Source organism: Anarrhichthys ocellatus, unplaced genomic scaffold (assembly GCF_004355925.1).
Source record: "Anarrhichthys ocellatus isolate YVR2014 unplaced genomic scaffold, GSC_Weel_1.0 scaffold41, whole genome shotgun sequence".
NCBI classification, from domain to species: domain Eukaryota; kingdom Metazoa; phylum Chordata; class Actinopteri; order Perciformes; family Anarhichadidae; genus Anarrhichthys; species Anarrhichthys ocellatus.
The window spans coordinates 3216983-3240526 of record NW_022280071.1 but is presented as its reverse complement, the minus strand read 5'-3'; the positions used below and the strand labels follow the sequence as shown (position 1 = coordinate 3240526).

General features: G+C 43.2%; 1 protein-coding gene across 2 annotated transcripts in view; it reads left to right on the top strand.

The window, feature by feature from the left end:
* The window catches only part of LOC116394781 (rho family-interacting cell polarization regulator 1), an 89250-nt gene that overhangs the window by 47797 nt on the left and 17909 nt on the right, over positions 1–23544 (top strand). Inside the window, exons 2-15 of one of the 2 annotated variants that reach the window (XM_031868098.1) lie at positions 5147–5270; positions 6842–6994; positions 9675–9753; positions 9920–9943; positions 11664–11717; positions 11938–12087; positions 12285–12348; positions 12946–12989; positions 13628–13729; positions 14229–14377; positions 15419–15551; positions 19877–20002; positions 21328–21500; positions 21692–22403. In XM_031868098.1, coding sequence (XP_031723958.1) covers positions 5173–5270; positions 6842–6994; positions 9675–9753; positions 9920–9943; positions 11664–11717; positions 11938–12087; positions 12285–12348; positions 12946–12989; positions 13628–13729; positions 14229–14377; positions 15419–15551; positions 19877–20002; positions 21328–21500; positions 21692–22403 — 2061 coding nt within the window. In that variant the 5' untranslated portion in view covers positions 5147–5172. Of the gene's footprint in view, positions 1–5146; positions 5271–6841; positions 6995–9674; positions 9754–9919; positions 9944–11663; positions 11718–11937; positions 12088–12284; positions 12349–12945; positions 12990–13627; positions 13754–14228; positions 14378–15418; positions 15552–19876; positions 20003–21327; positions 21501–21691; positions 22404–23544 lie in introns of both variants that reach the window. The other variant, XM_031868097.1, reaches the window with a different exon arrangement.

Below are 23544 nucleotides of genomic sequence, written 5' to 3'. Positions count from 1 at the left end.
TGTGTGTGTGTGTGTGTGTGTGTGTGTGTGTGTGTGTGTGTGTGTGTTCTGCCAGCCTCTCAGGATTTGACATTCCTAGATATACACGCCCAATTTTCCCAGGGGTGCATACACACCCACGAGAAGAGACCACTTGTAGTGGGCATAAGGAACAGCATACTGACTCGTTAGCTGTTGTGAGAGCCGGAGGCTACCAGACTGCTGCTAGAACAATGGTCACAACATGTACTGTGCTTTACTCATACTGAGCTGTTAATGCGTTTGTTTTAGTTCAGGCAAGGTATAATGTCTCAGCAGTACATAGCTACATACACACACAACATTCATTCATTTAAGTTTCAGTTTCATTTTTGGTCACATAAGATAGATAATAACACTGATTACATGGCAATCTGCCATGTCCATGGTTAAATATTTGTTGCCCAGAGGACCACCAGAAGAAAGCTGTTTTGAGTTTTGAGTATAATATAATTTTACCCATCAACTGCTAGAGCTGCCAACAGAAAGTCTATTTAAAAAGGTTGGTATAACGTGTTTCTGCATTGATAAATGGTTGCAGCACCTTCCTCTCATAGGTTACAGTGGTAAAAAAAAGCAAATGGTGATGTTGCGGTTTGTGCCTCAGATGTGGACTCTGGTCTCTAGTGAGCTGATATTTGATAGCGTGCAATGTTTTTTGGATGTCGTTCATAAAGCTCTGACATATGAATGGTTAGCTATACCTTCCGTCCCCTGATGTGTTTGACTATTAGTTAATTATCAAGCAATATAGTCTGTCAACAGTATATCAAATGATCTGATTCTTAAATGGAGGAAATGTTTCTATCTCCATTAGTGTTTTTATCGTTTCTATCATCCAGCCCCAGTGTCAAAGTCATGATTCATCCTCTGGGGACAGTGAGCATGCACAGCAATATCCACAACAACATGGGTAGTATTTGTTAAGATCTCTAACACCCCAATCCTAAAAACAGTGGAACGAAGACTAAGTGGTGTTCGGTTGTTTCCAGAATGGTCTGGGAGAGAGAGGCCAGAGAGCATCAAACAATAGGCGTGGTGTCACACACTCTATGGAAGGCCCAGTGTGGCTCAGAGCCACGGTCCCAGTGTTCATATGAGAGCATCAATAACACAGGAGTGTGACTGGAATCAGTTGTTATCATTGGGCAGGACTGGACTGCTGTTTGGATCAGGTAGGGAACGCAAAATGCAGCTGTCTGATGGTCTGATGGCTTTAACTGTGCGACTTCTGGTATCTGGAGTTTGAATGGAGCCGATGGATCATTAAACTAAATGGGACGCTGACTGATTAGCTCATGAAAGTCTGAAAACAAGGCTAGAGAGTTGATAGGAGACAGGACAGTGGGGTGTGACGGAAGGAGAAATGTGCCGACTACCACTGCTCTGTCTGAGCTGGGTCTCTGACACGGAGCCCCGTCAAGGTTGGTGCTTCATATCAGTGTTCAGGGGTGTAACGCTACTAACAAATACATTGCTCAATTTTGGGGTAATGGTTAAGTGCGGGCAGGGACAAGTGGAAATCCAGAAGATGACACTTATTTTGAAAAATGCACAGATGTTTGTCCAGAGTGAGAACCATGCAACAGGCCTTCTATCCCTGTTAGAGTGAGATAGTTACACTGGTACAGAACTTTGATGATGATGATTTAATGGAGGTTTATCCACTAAGGATATGGGAGGACTGGAAAGAGTACCTTACAATGTACAATGGTTACAATGTGGTCTTGCCACTGTGGGTCCTGGGGACCAGCTGTATGAGCGCTGTGCAGTGAGGCGGCGGTTATCTAGCCAGCGACACACATACACAGCTTCCATTCACAGGGTGGGTATTGAATGAGGTACTTCATTGGTATCCGTGTCACTTTAAGTCTATAGTTTTGCCTCCTCATCGAATTGACTCAATTTGCATCAAAAACTTTTTCACCTTCTTCTGAAAGAATCAATATTCATAAATTCATGGGGAGCCCCAATGAGGGCTACCTGCAGATTTAATACATCTGTTCATCCATCTATCTGACCGTCTTTATTCTTTAATTCTTTATTTTCGTACAAGCAGTTTGCCATGTTATATAGGATTCTATCATATTGTAACAGGCACCTTATGCTTTGACCACCCCAGCTTCCAGTACAGTACAGTGCCTCAAACTAAACTGAACATGCCATGAGCCAGATTAGCAAGTACTGTAGATCAGCCTCACAGACCTGCTGTGGTTTGAGAATTTAGTTCCTTCGGAGAAGCTGACACCATCATTATCAAAGTGTCGTAGGACGTCTCTCCTTTATTCTCCACCATGTGCTGGCATCAATAACAGACCGACAGCTGTAGAACTCATTGATATAAGACCCACATGTTTCAGATGGACTCCTGACTGTAAGCAGACTGTGTTGTCACTTATTCTGTAGACTGTCAGGGAGAGAACTGCTGTGACAACAGAACATGATGATTTAGCAGGAACTCTAAGAGGGAAGTGTCCTGAATGTGCCGGGCTGACCCGACTTTTCCACTTGCTCTGTTTGTCCACTCTGCTTCTCTCTCTGAACTGTGTCTGCCTTTATCTCTGCCTCCTCCCCTCCAGCTCCTCTGTGTGAGGACTTAAACTAGGTTAAGTCAACAAATGAGTCCCACAGCACACACACACACACACACACATTCTTTAGGATGTTAAGGGTGGAAGTAAGTAATTACTTTGACTCCTGTTTAAATCCTGTTACTGTTATTTTGAGTATTTTAATACTTTTACTGACAGTTTGAATTGTTCCTTGTTATTCAGAGTACATGTTCAACAATCTTTTTTTCATTACTTAAAACTTTGACGTGAAAGTTGTACAACAATCGATATAGAAGTACTCTTCACATCGCTCGTTAAGCTCCAGCAGAGCTGACCTTTTCTCTTCATCCAGATGACTGCAGCCCTCAGGACTATCTCCCTTTGTTCAATTTCCTGTCAGGAGAGGCAGTTGCGTCTGACTTCCTGTAGGATAGTGACATTTCCTGTACTGTAGGACGTGGGGGGGGGTCGTCTTGCAAAGGCTTTTCAGCAGTTTGGAGCAACAGGATGCAGGACGCTGGATCGGCCACAGTAGGAAAACATTGCTTCAGCTGACAGAAGTTAACCGCTGACTCAAGCCACAGTAACAAATCACTGCTGCTGGCAACAGACATACAAAGTGGTCGTCACAATGTATCCAGATATCAGCCACTGTGGTTCTGATAGTAGCCATTATAACAGACATGATATTGATGCAAAACGCTTCTGGATGATGGACTGTAGCATCAGAGGCTATTCCAGCTCGTCATACCAACAACACTTGCTGTATCAGCTGTTCATTCATGGGATGACACAACTAGCATCACACTAGTCCCATCACAGACTTCCGGGCTGGACTTAAGAGCCTATGTTCTGTCCTAACTTGTAGACCCAGTTAGAGTTAACAGATACTTACTTTGTACCGCTTATGTTTCACATCTGCATGCTCCAGATGCTGGAGGTCCTGACTGAGAATGATACATTTCTTGATTTTAGATTCATAATATGATGATGAAAGGTTAACATGGACATTGTGACCCCTGAAACTCATCGGACCTAATCAGCCAGTCGTGTTACCTGAGGAGACTCACTGCACTGTTGGTCTTGTTGTGCTGTGTTGCAGATATTACATAGTAGTCCCTCTTTGTGGAACAGCTCAAAGGGTAGATGCATAGACACTATATAAGAAGTGGGCATTGTCATTGTGACGTCTCTCATTGGTTCATGGACTGCTGTTTTAAAGCCTCAAGTACTGCGATTTTGACGCCATGTTTTTTGCATCTGATGAGCGGAAGTTACCATCTTTGTAATGCGGAGGAGTGACGTAGAGATGCAGTATACCGCCCTAAAGCATCCCCTGCTTTATGGTCTGTTTGACTCTAAATGGACCATAATGTACTAAATGAACATCATGCTGTATTGAAGAAGACTTGAAACTAGAGATTGAGAGCATAAACTCATGTTTACAATGTTTACTGAGGTAATAAATCAAGAGAGAAGTAGAGTCATTTTCTCATAGACTTCTATACAACCTGACTCTGCATCGGCTACACTCAGAACCAGCTACCAGTCCACAGAGTCGATTCGGCTCCGTGACTAACTCTAGTGCCGGCTTAGAGGCTGAACAGCAGCGCCCCCCCCCCCCCCCGTTATACAGAACAGCGAAGCGGAATAACGATGAACAGTGGCTCCTTTAACAGGCTGTGTGAAAGGGGCTTTAGAGACACAACTTACAACCCCAGTGGTGTGTACAGGAATCATTTGAGCTCTTCAGTCCGGCCTCTATAGAGACCACCGATCAAACCAGGTGGAACGTTAACAATCAGTGGCTGATCGATTGGAGCACCTGATCAAGTTATCCTTGTGCTTATTTTGGCTGAAAGGCAGGGTTGGTAATCTTGATGAACTAGTAAGTGTTTTAAATTACTCTACCGAAAACCCTGTTTTCTAACAAATGTTATACACTTTAGTACAAGTTAAGTTAAGGAGCGACTATAAAAAGTACTGTACAGCACTGAATAGGTGGCAGTGCACTGAAATGGCAGATTATTCACATGACACGTGATACGCGTCAGTGCTTCCAGCAGCAAACGAGTCAGAGAGCCACAGTTTGGGTTTTCAGCGGTCCTTTCTGGTTTGATATACAATGATGAGCTGTAAGTTCAAATTTGGACTTAAGTGAAAGGTAAAATAAAAAGCCTTCACTTTTACTTCTTTTAAGAGTAAAAGCTATTTATCACATTTCTTAAATTTAAGAGAGCTGTATTAACTCCAAATCAGGCAGGGGAGAGCTGGCGTCACACCAATCACAGAACCACCGATCAGATGGGAAGATGCCCACTAGAGAAAGAACGACAAGACGTGTAAGTTATGTTCCATGTGAAGTCACTCACAGTTTAAATCCCCCCCGGTCTGATGGTTAGTTATTGAAAGTGAACAGGTTTTTAATCTGTCGATGCTGACAGATAACCACTCACACAAACCACCACACAACTATCACTGTGCGCTGTGGTCGAGAGAAAAACATGGCCGATCAGTTGGTCACGGTCTATGATGTCAGCAGTCTGTTGATGGTTCTTCTCCTCCTCTCTGTACAGGGAGTCCATCCCGAACCCTGTCCACCATGTCGCTGTCTGTTCGCCCAGTCAGACGCCTCACCTCCAGATCCATCACTAGGAGCCAGAGCTACACTGGAGTCAACACCTACGACAAGGCCTACAGGTAAACACACACACACACACACACACACATGCTCTGAGGAAGTACACACTCGACAGGACATCCTGTCAGGTGGAGCTCAAGAGACAGACAGTGTGACTGTGTGTGTGTTTCTGTGTGTTCATAACTACCTCTAAGGACATGCTTCAGGCTGGAGACCAGTTAAATGGGAGTGGCTTGTCCGATTGAGAAGTCTCTAGAATATGTATGTAAGTCAATGTAATGTCCCCAAAAGTGAGCTAAGTAAACGTGTGTGTGTTCATACAGGTGTGAAGTAGTCCAACATGGATTATTATAACTTAACCTTGAAAGAATTACGATGTTTGTCAAAGTGTTTCTGGCCATAAACTACAGCAGCATTGTTCATCTTACTGTATGATGACATTATGTTCGTCCTCATTGCAAATCACATTATTCAGTAATAAAAATAAATGTTTCTTGTTATAACAATATTTCTCTTTATCTTGTTATGGTGTTCAACTTTCTCTATATTACAATTTACCAACATATCTCATGAAAACAAGGAACGAACAACACCCAACTTATCTTGTTACAAGATGAACTTTAACTGGTCCTGAACCAGTCTCAGTGTAGTCCTGATCCTCGATCAGACCTCCATCAGTGAAGAGACCATCAGAGAGAAGATGGTCTGTTTCTATAGAGTTATTCTTAATGCTCGTCATCGGAGCCACCGGGTCGGATTCTGGTGAAGTCAGATGAAATCATGCAGGTTCACCAGAACCTCCTTCAGCTTAGACTCCAGCAGAGACCAGCTCGGAGGTCCAGTCTGGACCCGTCTGAGGGAAGGAGAGCCAATACCTGGACTGTAAAAATTAGTATTTCCCCCCCAACAACAGCAAGATACTTGAGTAAAAGCAGTATGTATGTTATTTTGGAAGGTTTTCAATATGTTTGGAAAATTACATGATGACTGTGAGACCGCTGCTGCAGTAAAATTAGAGGATTTCCAAAGGGACTCTGGTGCTCAGAAACACTACCTCTTTTGTCCACAGGGACCGCCAAAGGTTCCTCATAGTAGCTTTAAATAAGTGAAACGTTTTAATGGACTCAATCAACAGGGACAACTGGTACTTGGCCCACCAGTATAACCGTGGCCCAAAATACTGTTCTTACATTTCATTATGGATTACTTCGATAATACAAGATGCGTAGCGATAAAATGCTTATTTTTTCACTGTTGACATAACTCTGTTTACTGTATAACTAATTTAAACAGAAGCTTCTTGTTCTACCAGCGTACCAATTTATTATGTTACACCCACATTGTGATGTAACGAGATTTGATTGGTTGATTGTGTGTGATGACAGGACGATGTAACAAGATAAGATGACATGTTTTTATAACAATAGGTGCTGTTTAAAATAGAATAATTTGGTATCTAGCGATGACGAGACAAATATCATATAACATGAACAATCTGCATTGGAGACAGATGGACAGACAGACAGTGATGTGAGCTGTGACTCATGTGATGCGACAATGCTGTCAGATAAAGCAGGGTTTGATCCGGCTGATCGAAGACATTTAAAGGATGATGCTGCTGTTGTTGCAGGAACCTCTCGGTGTTCAGCGCTCCAGGTCTCAGCAGGAAGCCCAGCAGAGCCAGCAGGATGTTCACCATGTCCGCCAAGTCCAACCCACCACCTAAGGTTCCTCAACCGGAGCGACTGGATCAGGTCTATGAGGCCCTGAAGAAAGGCCTTCAGTGAGTGCACTCAAACACACATCCATATGGGATCATATCGCAGTCACTAGGAGCACAAGTGACTCCTACTCACTGACGGATATTTCTGCAATATCATATTATTATTATTACATAATGTAAGTGTTTCTACATTATATCAGTGTTTAGGTTCAGGACAAAGGAACATTCATGGGTTGACAATAAATCTGCCGGACTTGATTTAGTGAAAATAATAGAATGATAGCAATCATTTCCATGTCTATGTATTAAAAAGGTTTCACAGATGAACTTTAAATAATCGGCTCCAATAGAAAAATAAAATAAATACATAAATGAAATAAACTCAAGTACGCCCACACTGGAAAAAGCTGATACAAAAAGAGTTTTGTTAATGCTAACATGAGGCTTAGAGATCCCATCAAATGTGCAATTGAAGTTCTGGAATAGTACAACCAGTGAAGTCAAACCAAACTGTCCTTCTCTCCTTCACCAATACACCATTGGTTTACACTCAAAGGACATTTTGGGAGATTGATAGCACTCACATGTCTGTCCGTTCAGTATGAAGCTACAGCCAGCAGACCGTTAGCTTAGCTTAATGTAAAGACTGGAAGCAGATAGTTTGGCTCCGTCCTAAGAACTTCCTCTGACCAACACCTCTACAGCTCACCCATTAACACGCTGTGTCTTCTTTGTTTCATTTATTTTACAAAATGTTCCAATTGTTGTTAGAAACACACGGAGCACTCAGCCCCAATTCATTTTCTTTAAAGGAGACATATCATGCCCATTTACAGGTTCATACTACTACTACAACATGTTTACAAGCTTTATTGTTCAAAAAGCATTTTTGAACACACGTATTCGTATTAAACCGTTCGGTACGAGGCTTACGAACCGAACAATACGTTTGAATAATACTAGTGTGTTTGGAAAATGCAGAAGCTTAAATTGTGGGAAATATAATGTTTTCTGCGCTCACGTAGGAGACAACGTGCTGTGACCTCTGAACCCAGAACAAAAAACTAAAAAAAACACAACTGAGGCCCCGCAATTCTGGGAGGCTACGCTAAACTAGCTTAACAAACAATAACTCTGCACATGACGGATTCAAACAGGGCTAAAGCAATCACCACACAATCCACATTTCTCCAGACCATAATTCTTGCTTTGTGAAAGAAAACAGCCCAAACTGATTCTATTGTCCGGACAATAACTCCGCACATGACGGTGCTTCGCAATTAACGGACAATGCATATAGTCAAAATCAATATAATTAACACAATGACAACAACAAACTCACAAGAACCAGTCACATATATTCATATGACAACAAAGCAACAAATCAATCCAGCAGACCTGCAGCAACACGCATTCTGCTGCACACTCGAGGGCCATTCAGATATTAGATGTAAAAAAACAAACGCAGTTGATTTAAAGACAAACTCCATCCTCCTTTCTCTGTTGACTAAGAGTTTAATCCGGTTAAATCCCAACTCACAAATCTGTTTCTCCTCCTTCAGCCATTGAGTGTTAAAAAACAAAGCTAGGTAAAAAAATAATAATCTACACCAAGCAAAATGCTAAAAATGTCATCATTTCTTCCATATCTTTCAATTTGAACTCTCACTACTCCGACTAAGCTTTGATGGCTACTTTAAGTTTCGTTTCACGATAGTCACGTGCTCGCCCACTGACTAATCACAGCACACGCTGCACCTCACTGCAGAGCTGCACCTGGAAACTGAGCTGCACGTAATGCTGACGTAGTTGTAGACCAGCTAGCAGGCTCTGACACGTCAAAGAATACGCCCAACATGTCAAACTAAAGATCTGATTGGTTGAACACTATGACAATCAACAACATCGTCCCCATTCACTTAAACTGCACATAGATGCACTTGTGAGTCTGCAGGCCTCGGGCCTCTGTTCTTACCTAGAGACACAGAGGTGAACTCTGATTGGATAAAAGCTCTACTTAAAACAAGCTGCACTGGAAGCAGAGCAACTGAGGAAGACAGGAGCTGTGCAATGAGAACATAAGATAATGGGAAAAATATTTATATAAATTATAATACATGTAGTGTATTTAAGAAAAATTATTAAATTATAAAATAGATATAACTTTGTGATTGTGTTTAGGCCAGCAGAGAAGGCGTTGCTGGCCCTGACGCCCACCACTGGTGTATTCACTCTGTCAGAAATGCTCTGTTTTAGCGGCTGTCTCTTTAAGAACCCCTCCTGAAAAAAGCCCAGTCTGCTCTGATTTGTCGCCATCTTCACAGTGTCTCTGTAGCCGGTGACTCACTGTGTGAGTCAACTATACAAACTTGAGCTGCACTTCTACCGGTGACCGTATAGTTGTGACATCACAACGTTACGGTCCTGACGGCTCCTTTAGAGGCACAGTGTCTGAATACGGGCTGTGTGCATTTCTCTGTGGAACGAGCATTTTGATACCTTCACAGTCTTTATATAGCACCTAGACCTGCTTTATTATAATAAAAAGAGACATCTTACTTTCTACAATATGGGACCTTTAAGAAGTGATGAATCCTGGAGAGCAGCCCAAAGGGATCGCTGGCAGGGAGAGATGGTCCGTTAGTGCACAAAGAACCAGAGATATCTGCTTGGTTAGATACATTCATCCACTTCATACTTCTGACACTGTGTGTGTGTGTGTGTGTGTGTGTTCTCTCAGGTCCTACCTGCAGGTTCATCAGATGGACTTGGATAGCCTCAGCAGACAGATGAAAGAATCAAAGAGGAACTCCAGACTGGTATGTTCTGGCTCTACTGTACCTGTTCAAGCCCAACCGTATGAGAATATTCTTATGTCTAATGTGGACACAGGCACTATTATTTCATTATATTATTATAACATAAAGAGTGTAGTGATTAAACATCTCAGAGATACTGATGACCTGATGTTCTCTGCCTCTACAGGGTTTCCTGTATGAACTGGACAAGGTGAGCTACTGTCAACTCTTACCTACTTCCCTCAACTGTAGAGAGAACGTTGGCAGGTTTATATCAGAGACAGGTCTTCATTTCTAATTCCTCCTGTTTTAAAAAAAAGTGCTCTATATGAAATTCAAAGCATATCTCTTCAACGGCTCTCAACATTGCGACGGCCGGCTGAGCCGGCGGCTAGTAGCTAACGGTGCTAACAGTGTTTCAATGAGGGGGAACCGGAGGCTGGGCGTTACACTTCCACGACGACCCCGTCGGTCAGGACGGTGTTATCAGCTGTATGAGAGCAGTGCAGAGTGAGCTAACCAGTAGTATTTAAACAAAACGATGCATACAGAGGGAGAAAGACTTCATTCCCTCATCAGGTAGACGTTACTCCACATGTCTTTACAGAGACAGTAGTTGTGCAACGGATCATAAAACTCACAGTTCAGATTGGATCACACATTGCATCAGCACAAAAGAAAAAAGGGATGAAATGTGACTTTTAGAGATCCCTGATCATGTGTTTCTGCAGCTTATACTGATTGATGATCATTGATGGTCATTGATGATCCATCCATACGACTGTGGCTAAGTGGAGAGCAGGGCCGTCCTTCAATCTCAGGCTCCGCTAGTCGCATGTCGATGTGTCCTTGAACGAGACACCTAACCCTTCCTGTGCCTACGGTGTGAATGTGATAGAATCTGAATTGTAAGTCTCTTTGGATAAAAGCATCTGCTGAATGACTGTAATGTAATGTAATAATGGCAGATACAGATCCCCTTGTTGTTTGAGCAGCTGGTCTTTCTTCATAAAACGACACAATTCAAATGATTAGGAAATAAAAGATTGTATTTTTATTGATAAAAACCAATCTTGTCATTAGTAGTTTTAATAAAGTATTATAATCTGCATAGAGGTAGTGTAAACAGCTCATAATTCATCTTTAATATCTTTTTATGTTGCGGTGAAAACATCTCCTTCAAACAACAAGATTACATGTGAACACATCATGATAACTTTATAATTTACCTTTTCCCAATCCTCATGTTCACTGAGCAGAGCCTGAAGGTATCATGATGTACCTGAAGTGAACCTCTGTCGGTTAGCCGTTAGCGGTGTGCTAACGTTACCAGCTCTCCTTGTGTCAGTTTAAACATTGTATCATTATCAGAGACCAGTGAACAGAAGCATGAATGATGTCCTGATCACATGTTTTACTGAATATTGGTGGATAAGGACTTTGTTTCACACTGTGATGTTAACGTTAGACTGTGTGCTGAACCATGAGGGGTCTGTACGGATCACGGATCAGCGAGGATCCGCTACACGACTCATAGACAATAGTTGTTTTTCTGCTCTGAGTATTGTACGGGAACCTTTAGGTATATGGAGATACTTCAGTCACAGTTACTGCTCTGCTGCTCTACACCAATGATCTAAAGTCACTTTGACTTCTCTGGGATCGTTTATGTCTGTAAAACTAACCTCAGTGAATCTGAACACGTCCTGCACATTAAAAGCCTTTCAACTGTTTAAAGGGCATCATTTCCTGCTCGGCTTTTAATTTGAAACATATGTAGGAAGTGCTGACGGTCTATAACAAAGAAATGAACCTCACTACATTGCAAGTGACTGGAGGCACCAGTGTTCAGTGTAGAAGGCATGAGCTGACCTGAGCCTGCAGCTGGACTCTGTTTGTGTTGACCATGTGACTCCTCTTCCCTCTGACAGCAAGTGAAGGTGACTGAGAGGTACATACGACGACTGGAGTTTCACCTCAGCAAGGTAAGACCACCGGGATCCCCTCAAACAACAATGCCTTTCAGCATCACAAAGGTTCTAGTTTAAAGTGTCTGAGTGCAATGATTTGACATAAATATATTGCATAGTGTTGGGTGTAATGATTGAAAATGGTAAGTACATGTTGACCTTTCCACCTGCCTTGAGGCTGCTTTCTTCTTTGGGTAGGAGGATGAAACATGTCCCCTCTCCCCCTCTCCCCCAGATCGAGGAGCTCTATGACGCCTACTGCCTGCAGAGGAGACTCCGGGACGGAGCCAACAAGATGGTGAAGGCCTACACTGCCTCTCAGATCAGCAAGGAGGCCAGGGAGAGTTTAGCAGAAGCCAATAAAGGATACAAAGAGTACACAGAGGTAAGACGAAGAGGACAGAGGAGAGGAGAGGTAGAGGGAGGAAGCGGACTAAGATGGAAGGGAGGAAAATGGTAAAAGTACTGTGGGAGAAAAGGGCCATTGTGTGAGCAAGGAGAAGGGCACTAAACAAAGAGCAGGATGTTACATAGGATGTAACGTATCACAGCTAAAGTCTCCCTCTCTCATGTTCTCTACAGAACATGTGTCTGTTGGAGAGCGAGTTGGAGAACCAGCTGGGGGAGTTCCACATCAGGATGAAAGGTAAGAAGGAAACATCTGGCTCATTCACTCGTGTGTCTCCACTCTTCCTCCTTCCTCTCATCCTCTATTCTTTCATTCTCTTCTTGAATGAGTCTGTTCCTCGTCTTAGACGTGCAACAACAACATCACATATGAAGCAAACATGTCATTTTAATGTGTTTGTGGGGGACACATCCTAAGATGTCCCTCTTTATGTATTGATTAAAAACAGTGCTACTGCACCCTCAGAAATATTCAGATCATAATCATCAATTGACCAACTGTCTTCATTTCTTACTACAGTTCCAGTATGTTGCACATTTAGAGAGACAACAGACAGAACAAAGGACTGAAGAGTAAATCACGTCTCAATAACATTAAATGAGGAAAGTTGATCTCCAGGAGAATAAATGTGAGAAAGCGATACAGACTGGCTGAGAGCCTGACCTCATTATATTTCATCATATTCTATGATGTATGTATTCAACTGGTGCCTGAACTTCTATGTTTCGCGTCACATAAATAAATGTATTTCCACCATAAATTGATGCAGAAGAAATCCCTAAAATAGAGAGAATATAGTGTTTGATGCTCCATCTGCTTCTGTTTGTCTTTCAGGTCTGGCTGGGTTTGCTCGATTGTGTGCTGGTGACCAGTATGAGGTTAGTTACTCTCTCTCTCTCTCTCTCTCTGTCTCTCTCTCTCTCTCTCTCATTGGAATGGCCATAATCACATAGAGTTTTGCCAAACCAATCTAAATACTAAGAATATTATACAATACACAGAAAAGGACCAAGATGTCTATGAGTTATGAACACAAATGATAATGGCATCTGTCTATGTTTATTGTTATTGTTATAGTTATAATTGTTGTTAAAGTTACTACAAGGAACTTTAACTGGTTATGAAGCAGTATCAATTTAACAGTGATACCTCTATATGACCTGTGGAAGCAGATGCGACTGCATGGGGCCGAACAATCTGAGGTTTCCCAAAGAGAATCTGGTGCCTGGAAACACTTCCACTTTTGTCCACAGGGACCGCCAAATCAACACACAATTAAATGTCCTTGTAGTAGCTTTAATATGTTGTTTAACATTTATTTTGGGCTGTGGTGAGGTAGGTTGCTATAGTACACCATCATATCAGGGCCGGATAGCACTATATTTGACTTTGTGTTATTTCTGTCAGTTTGTGAGTGAGAGACTAAAAGCTGACTGTCGGACACAAAGTATACACACAGCTCTGCTGACAGGCACAACTGAGACTGGTGTGTGTGTGTGTGTGTGTGTGTGTTCAGATCTTTATGAAGTACGGCAGGCAGCGGTGGAAGCTCCGCGGCAGAATAGAGATCAATGGCAAACAGGTGTGGGACAGTGAAGAGATGGTGTTCGTGCCGCTGGTCAGTGAGTTCCTCTGTGTGAAGGTCAGTTCCTCTGTGTGAAGGTCAGTTCCTCTGTGTGAAGGTCAGTCCCTCTGTGTGAAGGTCAGTCCCTCTGTGTGAAGGTCAGTTCCTCTGTGTGAAGGTCAGTCCCTCTGTGTGAAGGTCAGTCCCTCTGTGTTAAGGTCAGTCCCTCCATGTGTCTGTTTTAATGACTGTGGATTTATTTTGATGTATACTTAGTATACGGCAGCCTATGCATACTTCATGTTGTCCCTGGTCATATATATATATATATATATATATATACGTACATACAGTATATATATATATATATATATATATATGTATGTATAGCACCTTTTACGTCTCTGATGGCGATAAGGACGATCATGCTGTTACTGCTACTGCTGCAGCTTGACAGCGTAAAGGTCTCACCCTTTGTGATTGACACAGTGGACCTGTTGAAGGCAGCCAGACTCTGGTCGTGTGATCAAACTATGCTTCTGTGATCTCCTAGGTGACGGAGCTGAAGAGCTTAGCCAATCACGTGGTTGTCGGGAGTGTTTCCTGCGAGACCAAGGATCTGTTTGCTGCACTCCCCCAGACGGTTGCCGTGGATATTAATGACCTTGGGACTATTAAACTAAGCCTGGAGGTCACCTGGAAGTAAGTTTGGCCAACAATCATGTTGGTGTACTGAGAATGATCCTGAGCCTCATGAGTCCTGTACTGTTGGTTCAGATGAAGGGTTATTCATTAACATAGCTTAAAGTTACTGTTTAACTGGTCCTGAACCAGTCTCAGTGTAGTCCTGATCCTCTATCAGACCTCCATCAGTAAAGAGACCATCAGAGAGAAGATGGTCTGTTTCTATAGAGTTATTCTTAATGCTCGGCATCGGTGCCATCGGGTCAGATTCTGGTGAAACCAGATGAAATCATGCAGGTTCACCAGAACCTCCTTCAGCTCAGCTTTAGATCACTGCAGACCCATCACACCCTGGACACAAGCTGTTCACCTCCTCCCCTCTGGTAGGAGCTACAGAGCTCTGTACGCCAAGACCACCAGACACAGGAACAGCTTCTTTCTGCTGGCCGTCACTCTGATGAACTCTTGATCAGTCATACTGCACTATCATCACCACTTACACATCACCTCAATTCCATTGCCATTGTTGTTTATAGGTTTATGTTCATATATACATATGTATATACTTTTTTGGATATATATTTATACTTATAATGTACATAGTTGTTAAATGTTTATAGCTACATCTGTTCTACTTGTTGTTTTTTTTGCCCTTGTTTTATTTTTGATATATATATGTTTCTTGTTTATTGTAAACTTGTGTATGTACATTGAGAGCGAAGTGGAAACAGAGTCAAATTCCAAGGATGCGTATGCATACATGGCCAATAAAGCTGATTCTGACTCCAGCGTGGCCTCCAGCAGAGACGGGTCCGCCGTGGCGAACCAGATCAAGGACTGCGCTAGGCAAACTTTGAGACCCTGCTGCAGTAAAATGAGAGGTTGTCTTAAGGGACTCTGGTGCTCGCAAATACTACCTCTTCTGTCCACAGGGACCGTCAAAATCAACACAAAAGTAAAGTTCCTTATTGTTGCTTTAAATATTATATTGAATATTTATTAATTTAATCTTTTATCTCTGTCTTCCCCTGCCTCCATTCCTTTCCCCCTCTCTGTCAGTCCATTTGATAAAGATGACCAGGGGTCAGTGGCAAGCACTGTCAACAAAGCTCCAACCGTCAGTAAGAGACTCTCAACCATCTTCAACCAGAGTCCTCCTGACACGCCATCTTTACGTGAACAGGCCTTCTACGTGAGTTCTCTTGTAATCTGTTGGCTTCACTTTTACACTCGTCTCTCCAGAGTCATGTTCCACTGATGCTTTTAGAATCTGGATTATTTTGCTGTTTTGTGTGATATTCACTCCCCTTATGTTTGATTAGTGGTTCAGACTGAGGAGCTGAGGAGAAAACACATCCCTTCTTTACACAGACTGTAATGCATGCAGTTTGTTTGAGTTGTTGTAGATTATTCATGAAAGGTAATTGATGTGAAAACAAGAAGCAAAAACCTTTTCATCATAGAATTGATCGTATTCATCACGTCTGGAATTGGCCGTGTACTTGCGGAGAACAGGAGTTCAGATCTCGTGGTTTAGATCCGCTGCCGTCGAGGGACAATTTGAGTTTTAGCCAGCAAGCCAGCGGCCCCTAACTTTCCCTTTTGTTCCACCTGCTGCTACTTTGACGTGCAGTCTCTGCCTCGGAGTGTGACCAGGCGGCAGCACTGGCCGCTGCTGGACATCTTCAGAGACACACTTAGCCAGAGCTGTTCCTGTAGCGACAGCTCACCAACAAGACCGCCCACTGCAGTAAGTCAATACGGAGTAGAACCCCGGCAGCATGTAGGAACACACAGCCCACTGGAATATTGACTAGTGACAGTAATGGTGGTGTAGAACCTAGAACAGTAGTCTCCGTTTGTTTGTGGAAATATGTATGCAAGGTTTCCAAACATCTCTTCAGTTGATTTCACTGAGAGCAGGAAGGGGAAATCTGGTGTTTGGTCAAACTGAAGATCTGCATACATATGACTCCCCACTGGCCTATAGGGCAACTACAACCTCCCAATAGAACCTTGACAGTACTTTCTGAGGATGAACCTTGGAGAATCGTGGACCTATAACTCTGTATGATGTTCTGATGAAGTTCTGACAGTGTAAACCTGTGAGACAGCCAGACAAACAAACCTCCAGGTGAACTTGTTTGAAAGAGAGATGAATGATGAATGGTAAAAAAAAGTCCAATATAAACATTGATCAAAGTTTCTGCTGAGTGGAGTCAAAGCTTCATGTGTTAAAGCTGCATTCTCTCTAGTGACCAGCAGGGGGCGACTCCTCTGGTTGTATAGAAGTCTATGAGAAAATGACTCTACTTCTCTCTTGATTTATTACCTCAGTAAACATTGTTAACATGAGTTTATGGTCTCAATCTCTAGTTTCAAGTCTTCTTCAATACAGCATGATGTTCATTTAGTACATTATGGTCCATTTAGAGTCAAACAGACCATAAAGCAGGGTATGCTTTAGGGCGGGGCTACACAGTGATTGACAGGTCTATACGTCTCTACGTCACTCCTCCTCAGTCCAAATATGGTCACTTCTGTTCATTGGCTGCCAAAAACCCAACATGTCCAATAATGATCCAAGATGGCGAATCGCAGAACTCGAGGCTTCATAACATCAGTCCACAAACCAATGAATGACGTCACGATGACTACGTCCACTTCTTATATACAGACTATGGCTTACACCTACTGTACAGCTATGTACCAACTATGCTTGTGCGAGCACAGTTTTGTGAGCAAAGGATTATTACTGACCTTTCAGCTGCGCTCACTTTCAGTTTGACCTCCAAACAAAGTGCTTTAGATAATCTGGATAAACTCTTGGTGTGTTTACAACCCGTCTGATTGTCTGACTGCATCGAACTTCAGTGTAGTGGTATCGCAGATACCAACCATTACTTATCATAAGTGATACAAATTATGGTCAAAACTATGATTGCAACACCTAAGTTGATAAAACAGGAATCATCCTTTATTCCTTGAACATCTCTCAAAGGTGCTGCTGAGTGTGAAGGCCTTAGAAACTGATGAAAAATGCCTTTAAAAGCTCGGAATTTGAACCCTACATCTCAAACAACATTTCGTCATCCGACCACGACGAAGTGACTCTACGTGTTCTGAATAGTTGGGTCGGGCCGATGTAATCATTTTCAAACCGGTGTGATATCACACCAAACACTGGATAGGGAAAGTCCACCAATTTGACTTACTATGTGTAACACTAGACTAGAGAGAGAGACCATGAAGGAGAGCGTAGCGACGCCAGTCCACCTTGTGGCAGTAAAGCAAGTCTATGGTCTTTTGGTTCACCTCTTTTGTTGGCTTCAAATCCAAAACGTTGCCATGTTTGGGCAGTTTTAGTTTTCTTTGAGACAGGAAATACGACAGGGGCATGGATGGCAGCTCCACGAGTCCCTTCCTTGTGGAGGTTGTAGATTATTAAAATGAATAGGGGGGGCTGTTTTTGACGCAGGGTGTTCGCGGCGGTGGACTTTGGCCTTCCTCTAACGTATCTTGTCTCATCAGCCCAAAACACACATCAACTTTTTAGTTAACAAACGCAACATGCGAAGCTTTTCATTCTCCCCTTAAGGTCATTCATGGTGTTGCTCTTCCTAAGTATGAACTGTGAGGGAAGCAGTTGTTTGGAAAATGACAAAAGTAAGCTTGAGAGAGCAGTTCCAGCCCCCACCTCCTTTCACACCTATGCACACCCGGTCAAGCACTGCACAAACAAAGTGGACGTGATCGTCACGTCGTCTATTTTGAAAGGTCACAAGGAACTAGAAGGACACAGCCCTCTTTTGATTCCAGCGTTGTAAAATGTGTTTCAAATGCTGTTAGGCGATCCGAAAAGCACCTAGTTTGAAGCACACTGAGGCCTTGTGTAACAATGCTATGATAAGTATGATGACTGATGACTTGTAATGTTGTCATGTTTCTGGTCGATACGTTGAAGTTAGGTGCTGCGTTACAAAGCACATTGTTTTTACTTTTAATACAAACCATATCCGCCCTCACAAGCTACCAACTGTTCAGTATACATTCAGCTGGGACTCACTACCTCCTCACTACTTCCTCACTACTTCCTCACTGCCTCCTCACTACTTCCTCACTGCCTCCTCACTACCTCCTCACTACTTCCTCACTGCCTCCTCACTACTTCCTCACTGCCTCCTCACTACCTCCTCACTACCTCCTCACTGCCTCCTCACTACCTCCTCACTGCCTCCTCACTACTTCCTCACTGCCTCCTCACTACCTCCTCACTACTTCCTCACTACTTCCTCACTACCTCCTCACTACTTCCTCATAACATTGCATCTTGAACTTTGACCCTCTTTCTCATACATCCGCTGTGTAGAGGATTGTGGGTCAGAATAGCTAGTAATGCTGGCGTGCATAGTGCACAATGTGATTGGATGCAGTAGGACATCCTGGTACTGTTGGCATACTGCATTTGACATGTTATGTATTGGGACACACTTCATCTTTTTTCTGGTAGTGTGGGTGTTGGAACACACCGTGTCAGTTTGTAGCAGCTTCAATAATTTAGTGAGCATTCTGATGCCCCTGTCATTAAAACAATGTAGTCTCACAAATATTTATATCAATAGAGCAGCTTTTATAACAATTCCATTCATTTTGGCACATTGATCAACTTACTTTCAGTAGTTTGTTTGGTCCCCAGGTCTTAGTATGTTGCAACATCCCATAGCAGTTTAACAGGGAGACGTTCTCTGAGACTTCCCGTTGATATACATTTGGGAGTGTGTCCACTGAGCTCTGTTTGCCTCAAGGTTCTCTGTTGACATATCCGTTTCCATTCGGCTGTTCTTGTGCAGTACGCTCACTTTTCTACAAATGTGGTCACTGAAGCAGAATGGAAGAGAACAAGGCAGAGTTGAACGCTGCACGTTATATGAACTGAAGAGAATGAATGACTGTGTATTTGAGTTTGCCAGATTGTTTAATCGGATGCACCCTGAATCATCAAAAGCTGTCGATCCAATTGAACCCAACCAACAGATTTCCTTAAATGTTGTTGACGTGTGATGTGTGACATATCAGCAAAGTGGAAGAATCCAGAGTCTTACACAGCGAAAGTAATCACTATGTGTGTGAACTGTGGGAACCGGCCAGCTGGGCTGCCGTGCAGCTCACTGAGTCTGCAGTGTGGTGTTGGCCGGAATGCCAGCTGTCAGTCTGTTGAAGCTCGTGGCCCGGATCCAGAATGGAAGTGAGGCCTGTTTGTCAATTAGCCTCCAGGATTTTAAATAATGGAAAGCACAATGGAATTACAGGTTAATGGGACAGTTCACCCCAACATCTAACACACATATTGTTCCTCTTTCCTCTAGTGCTATTTATCAATCCAGATTGTCTGCCTCCTCTTGAATATAATGGGACTAGATGACGCTCTGCTTGTGGCGGTCAAAGCGCCAAGAACATACATTTAAGCCACCACTTTCTCCTCAGTCCAGCCTTTAACACAGCGCTGCTCTCTTATAGAACATGCTCCGCCGTCATGAAGAGTTAGAGAACGGAACAGCGTGGTCTAATTCATCAGAATCCTCCGATGACTCCTCCAGTCCTCGGCTCTCTGTGGGAGGGCTACGCAACTCTATACATCGCAAGGTAACACACACAGAAGACCCTTCTTTATGATTCTATCCAGCGCTTCTCTCTGTCTATCACGCTGTCATCGTCTTTGTTAAGGATTGGTTTGTAAGTTTGATCAACAGTGGAAGGGACTGAATCTGAAGCTAATGTGTCTGCATGTTGCTCCATCATGGTGATCCATGCAGCCGACCCTGATGGCTGTTCAAACATTGTCTTTCACTTTTAACAGGTTGAAGAACCATTATTTGTTTTCATCTTTACCAATAGTTAAAGGTTCTAAAGGATCATGCGGGTGATACTCTGTATTCTCAGATCAGACCAGACCAAAACCAGCCATGTCAGCCCATTGGTTCTACATACAGTCTATGGTTACATCTTTAAAAGCTGCTCACAAATATCTAGTTTCATTTTTAAAGAAGGCTTTGGTATTTCCTAAAACTGCTGGCCACTGTAGTTTTTATCAAACATTAACTTTTGTTTAATTATTATATCACTGTGAAGGTATATTATGTGAGAAACAGTGCTGCAACACTAGCATTGTCACCTCGGCTCCACCTGGAGGTTTCTCCTCTCTGACGAGAAAACTATCTTGGAATGAGAATTTGCCTTTTTCTGTCAAAACTCAGCTTCATCAAAGAGGATGTGCAGGATTGGTCTGTTTCCTGGTTAGGAAGAATAAGCGTACAAAAGATAACGATGCTTGTCCAGATGTTGTAAACACATGGATTGACATGGAATATAGAAACTGTGTCGAGTTCATTTTGGGAGATGTAATAGAAGAATAGATATTCATTACAACAATCTCAGATTTTCTATCACATACAAATATATTTTGTCAAACCACATTGACCCTAACTAACCCTAACTCTCACATTAAAAGTGCTGAATTTGAAATTCAAAACATATCTAACACGGTTTTCAACACGACGACAGCGAAGCCGCGGGCTTGCAGATAACGGTGCTAACAGCGCTAATAAAGCTAACATTGCAAACGACGATGCGGTCGGTTAGAACAGTCTCTCCGTAGATTTGAGGCTGTGTACCTAAACTCCTCAAACATAAAAGAGCTGCATTTACACAATGTCTCACAATGTAGTTCCTGTACTGGTATCTAACATCTTCGGTGAAGGGAAAGCATGCAATAACAAATCAAAAGAAGACAGAAGACAGCAGTAGAGCAGCTGTCCAATGAGGGTTTGATCTGGTTCAGCCAACCGGTCGATCATTCTACATCAGAACGAGCATAAACAAGGGGGAACAAATGGGACACGCCTTTTGTTATTGCGTTGGGTTGGACTGTCCGTGTGACTCAGCGTGTCTCCATCTCTCTCGCTCTCCAGTCAGTGGTGGTAACACCAGACATCCAGCCAGCTGTGAGCGGGAGTGCCTCCCCACAGCCTGACATCTCGTTCTGCCCCAGAGACTCCTCCTCCTCAACTCCAAACTCCACCCACAAAGTCTGCACCATCAGGGAGGTTCCCGACACATCCGGACACCAAGCACAGAGCGACAGGTAGAGTCTGATTTTAATTTCTGTGCTTCTTTTTTGGGTGGAATTTATTTAAATTCTACTTTACAGTCTCATAATGTAACATTTTTTAAATAATATTCATTGTTACATTTGACCATGGAGACAGAGATGCGTTGCGTGCTTAGTATATAGTGTCAATACTAACATGAACTAACACTCAAACTGATTTGCAGGGAAGAGGAAAAGAGGACGGTCACTGTGATGACAAGACCTGACAGCGAGGAAGAAGACGCAGGGAAACAGTCTTCCACCACAGCGGATGGGGCGGCGACCAACAGCCATGCCTCCCGCAGCTACTCGCGCTCTCTGAGTCACATCAGTGAAATCAGCACCGATGGCATCGTGTTGACGGACGGGTCAGCCGAATCCGGAGAGGTGATGTCTTTGGCTTCAGGGCTCTCCGTCAATGACATCGAAATGGAGCTGCCCAGCAGAACTCCTGAGCCGCCCAGCTGTGCTGCCTCAGACGCTGACATGTCGCCAACCAGGCTCGCTGTCTTCAAAGAAAACACAACACCTGACGACGTCACAGATATACACAGGGAGGAACTGGACCCGTCCGGCTCTGTCCTATCATCCTCTCCTCCCAGGACTGAAGTAGTGGACTCTAACACTCTGTCACAAATGAACACAAACCCATCGCCAGAGTGCAACACGTGCCCAGAGAGCGTGGACGTGACGTATGTAGCCCGCCGGGTGTCGGTGGAGGAGGAGACGCCAGGTGAAGGAGCAGATTGTCTCTCCAGGGAGGGTGATGATCCTGTGGACAGTGGGCTTGAAGATGCCCTGGCAGCTGTGGTTTCCTCTCTGGATGATTATAGAGGACAGTTCCCTGAGTTACAACTACTGGAGCAAGAGCTGAAGCTGCTGCAGGTCACACTAAAGGTGAGGACGGAGCATGTGTGGGAAACAAGAAAAGTTGCTTTTAGAGGTGTGTAGTAATTGTAATTAGGGCCCGAGCAACCGACAACGTTGGGCCAGCGAAGGCACTATTGAAATCAAAAGGATTATTAAAGCTGCAAGCAGCGATGAACGGGCCCTCGCACCTTCGCGTACGTCGGGGGTACTTGCGAGACCTCGGCTTCTGTGGCCGAGAATGTCTGCGACCATCGGACAACGCGACCACGAGTTAGACGTTTTTTTCCTGCTTGGAGTATTTGACCCTGGAAACTATGCTTTGCAAATAGTCCACCACTTCCTGTCACCACTGTGTGGCGCTAAACAACCCCTGTCAACATGCATTATGTTGCTCTATATCAAGTGTAGACAACATCATGTAAATGTCATTTGAATTAGATATTGTTTGTCAAATAACGCTGATTTCCTTTCGCCATTAGGTGGCGCTTTGACTTAGATGGAAAATTGGCTTGTCGACATCCTCAGGCCATGACTGTTATCAAGCATGGCAAGTTTGGGACAGATTTGAACAAGTCCAGAGGAGATACATCAGCTTGCTGCTTCATGGGGAGTCACGTAAAATGGCCGCCACGGCTACGCCTTTCCACCAAACGTAAAGCTTTTGATAACTTTCAATCACAAAGGTCTTTGGATTGTACTGTCCCAATTTGAAGTGGCTCTGAAAAACTCCCTAGGAGGAGTTCATTAAAGTATAGAGCCCACAAATGGTGAAAAATGAATGGAAAATTCACACAAAGATCAAAATTACAGACTTCCAGTATGGTTTACAGCATAGTCTTAAGATACTTTTTTTAAGTCTCCATGTGATACATCTGCCTACGATATTTCATACATCTAGGTGTAACGTACCGCTGGGGCTGCTCTTTAGAATATTTGTAGGGGGCGCTGTCAAGACAATGTTTTATGGCAAAGGCAAAAACCCATAGGAAATATTTATGTTTATCACCTTTGACGCAAAGTTCCATGACTATTTGATCATCCTAAACCATAGAAAAATCTGCTTCCTTTTCATGATGAATAATGCGTTGCCACGGCATCATCTTTTAACGAAAACTCACAAAAATCATAATGAAGGATCATCAATGTCATAAAGCTTGCCTCACAAAAT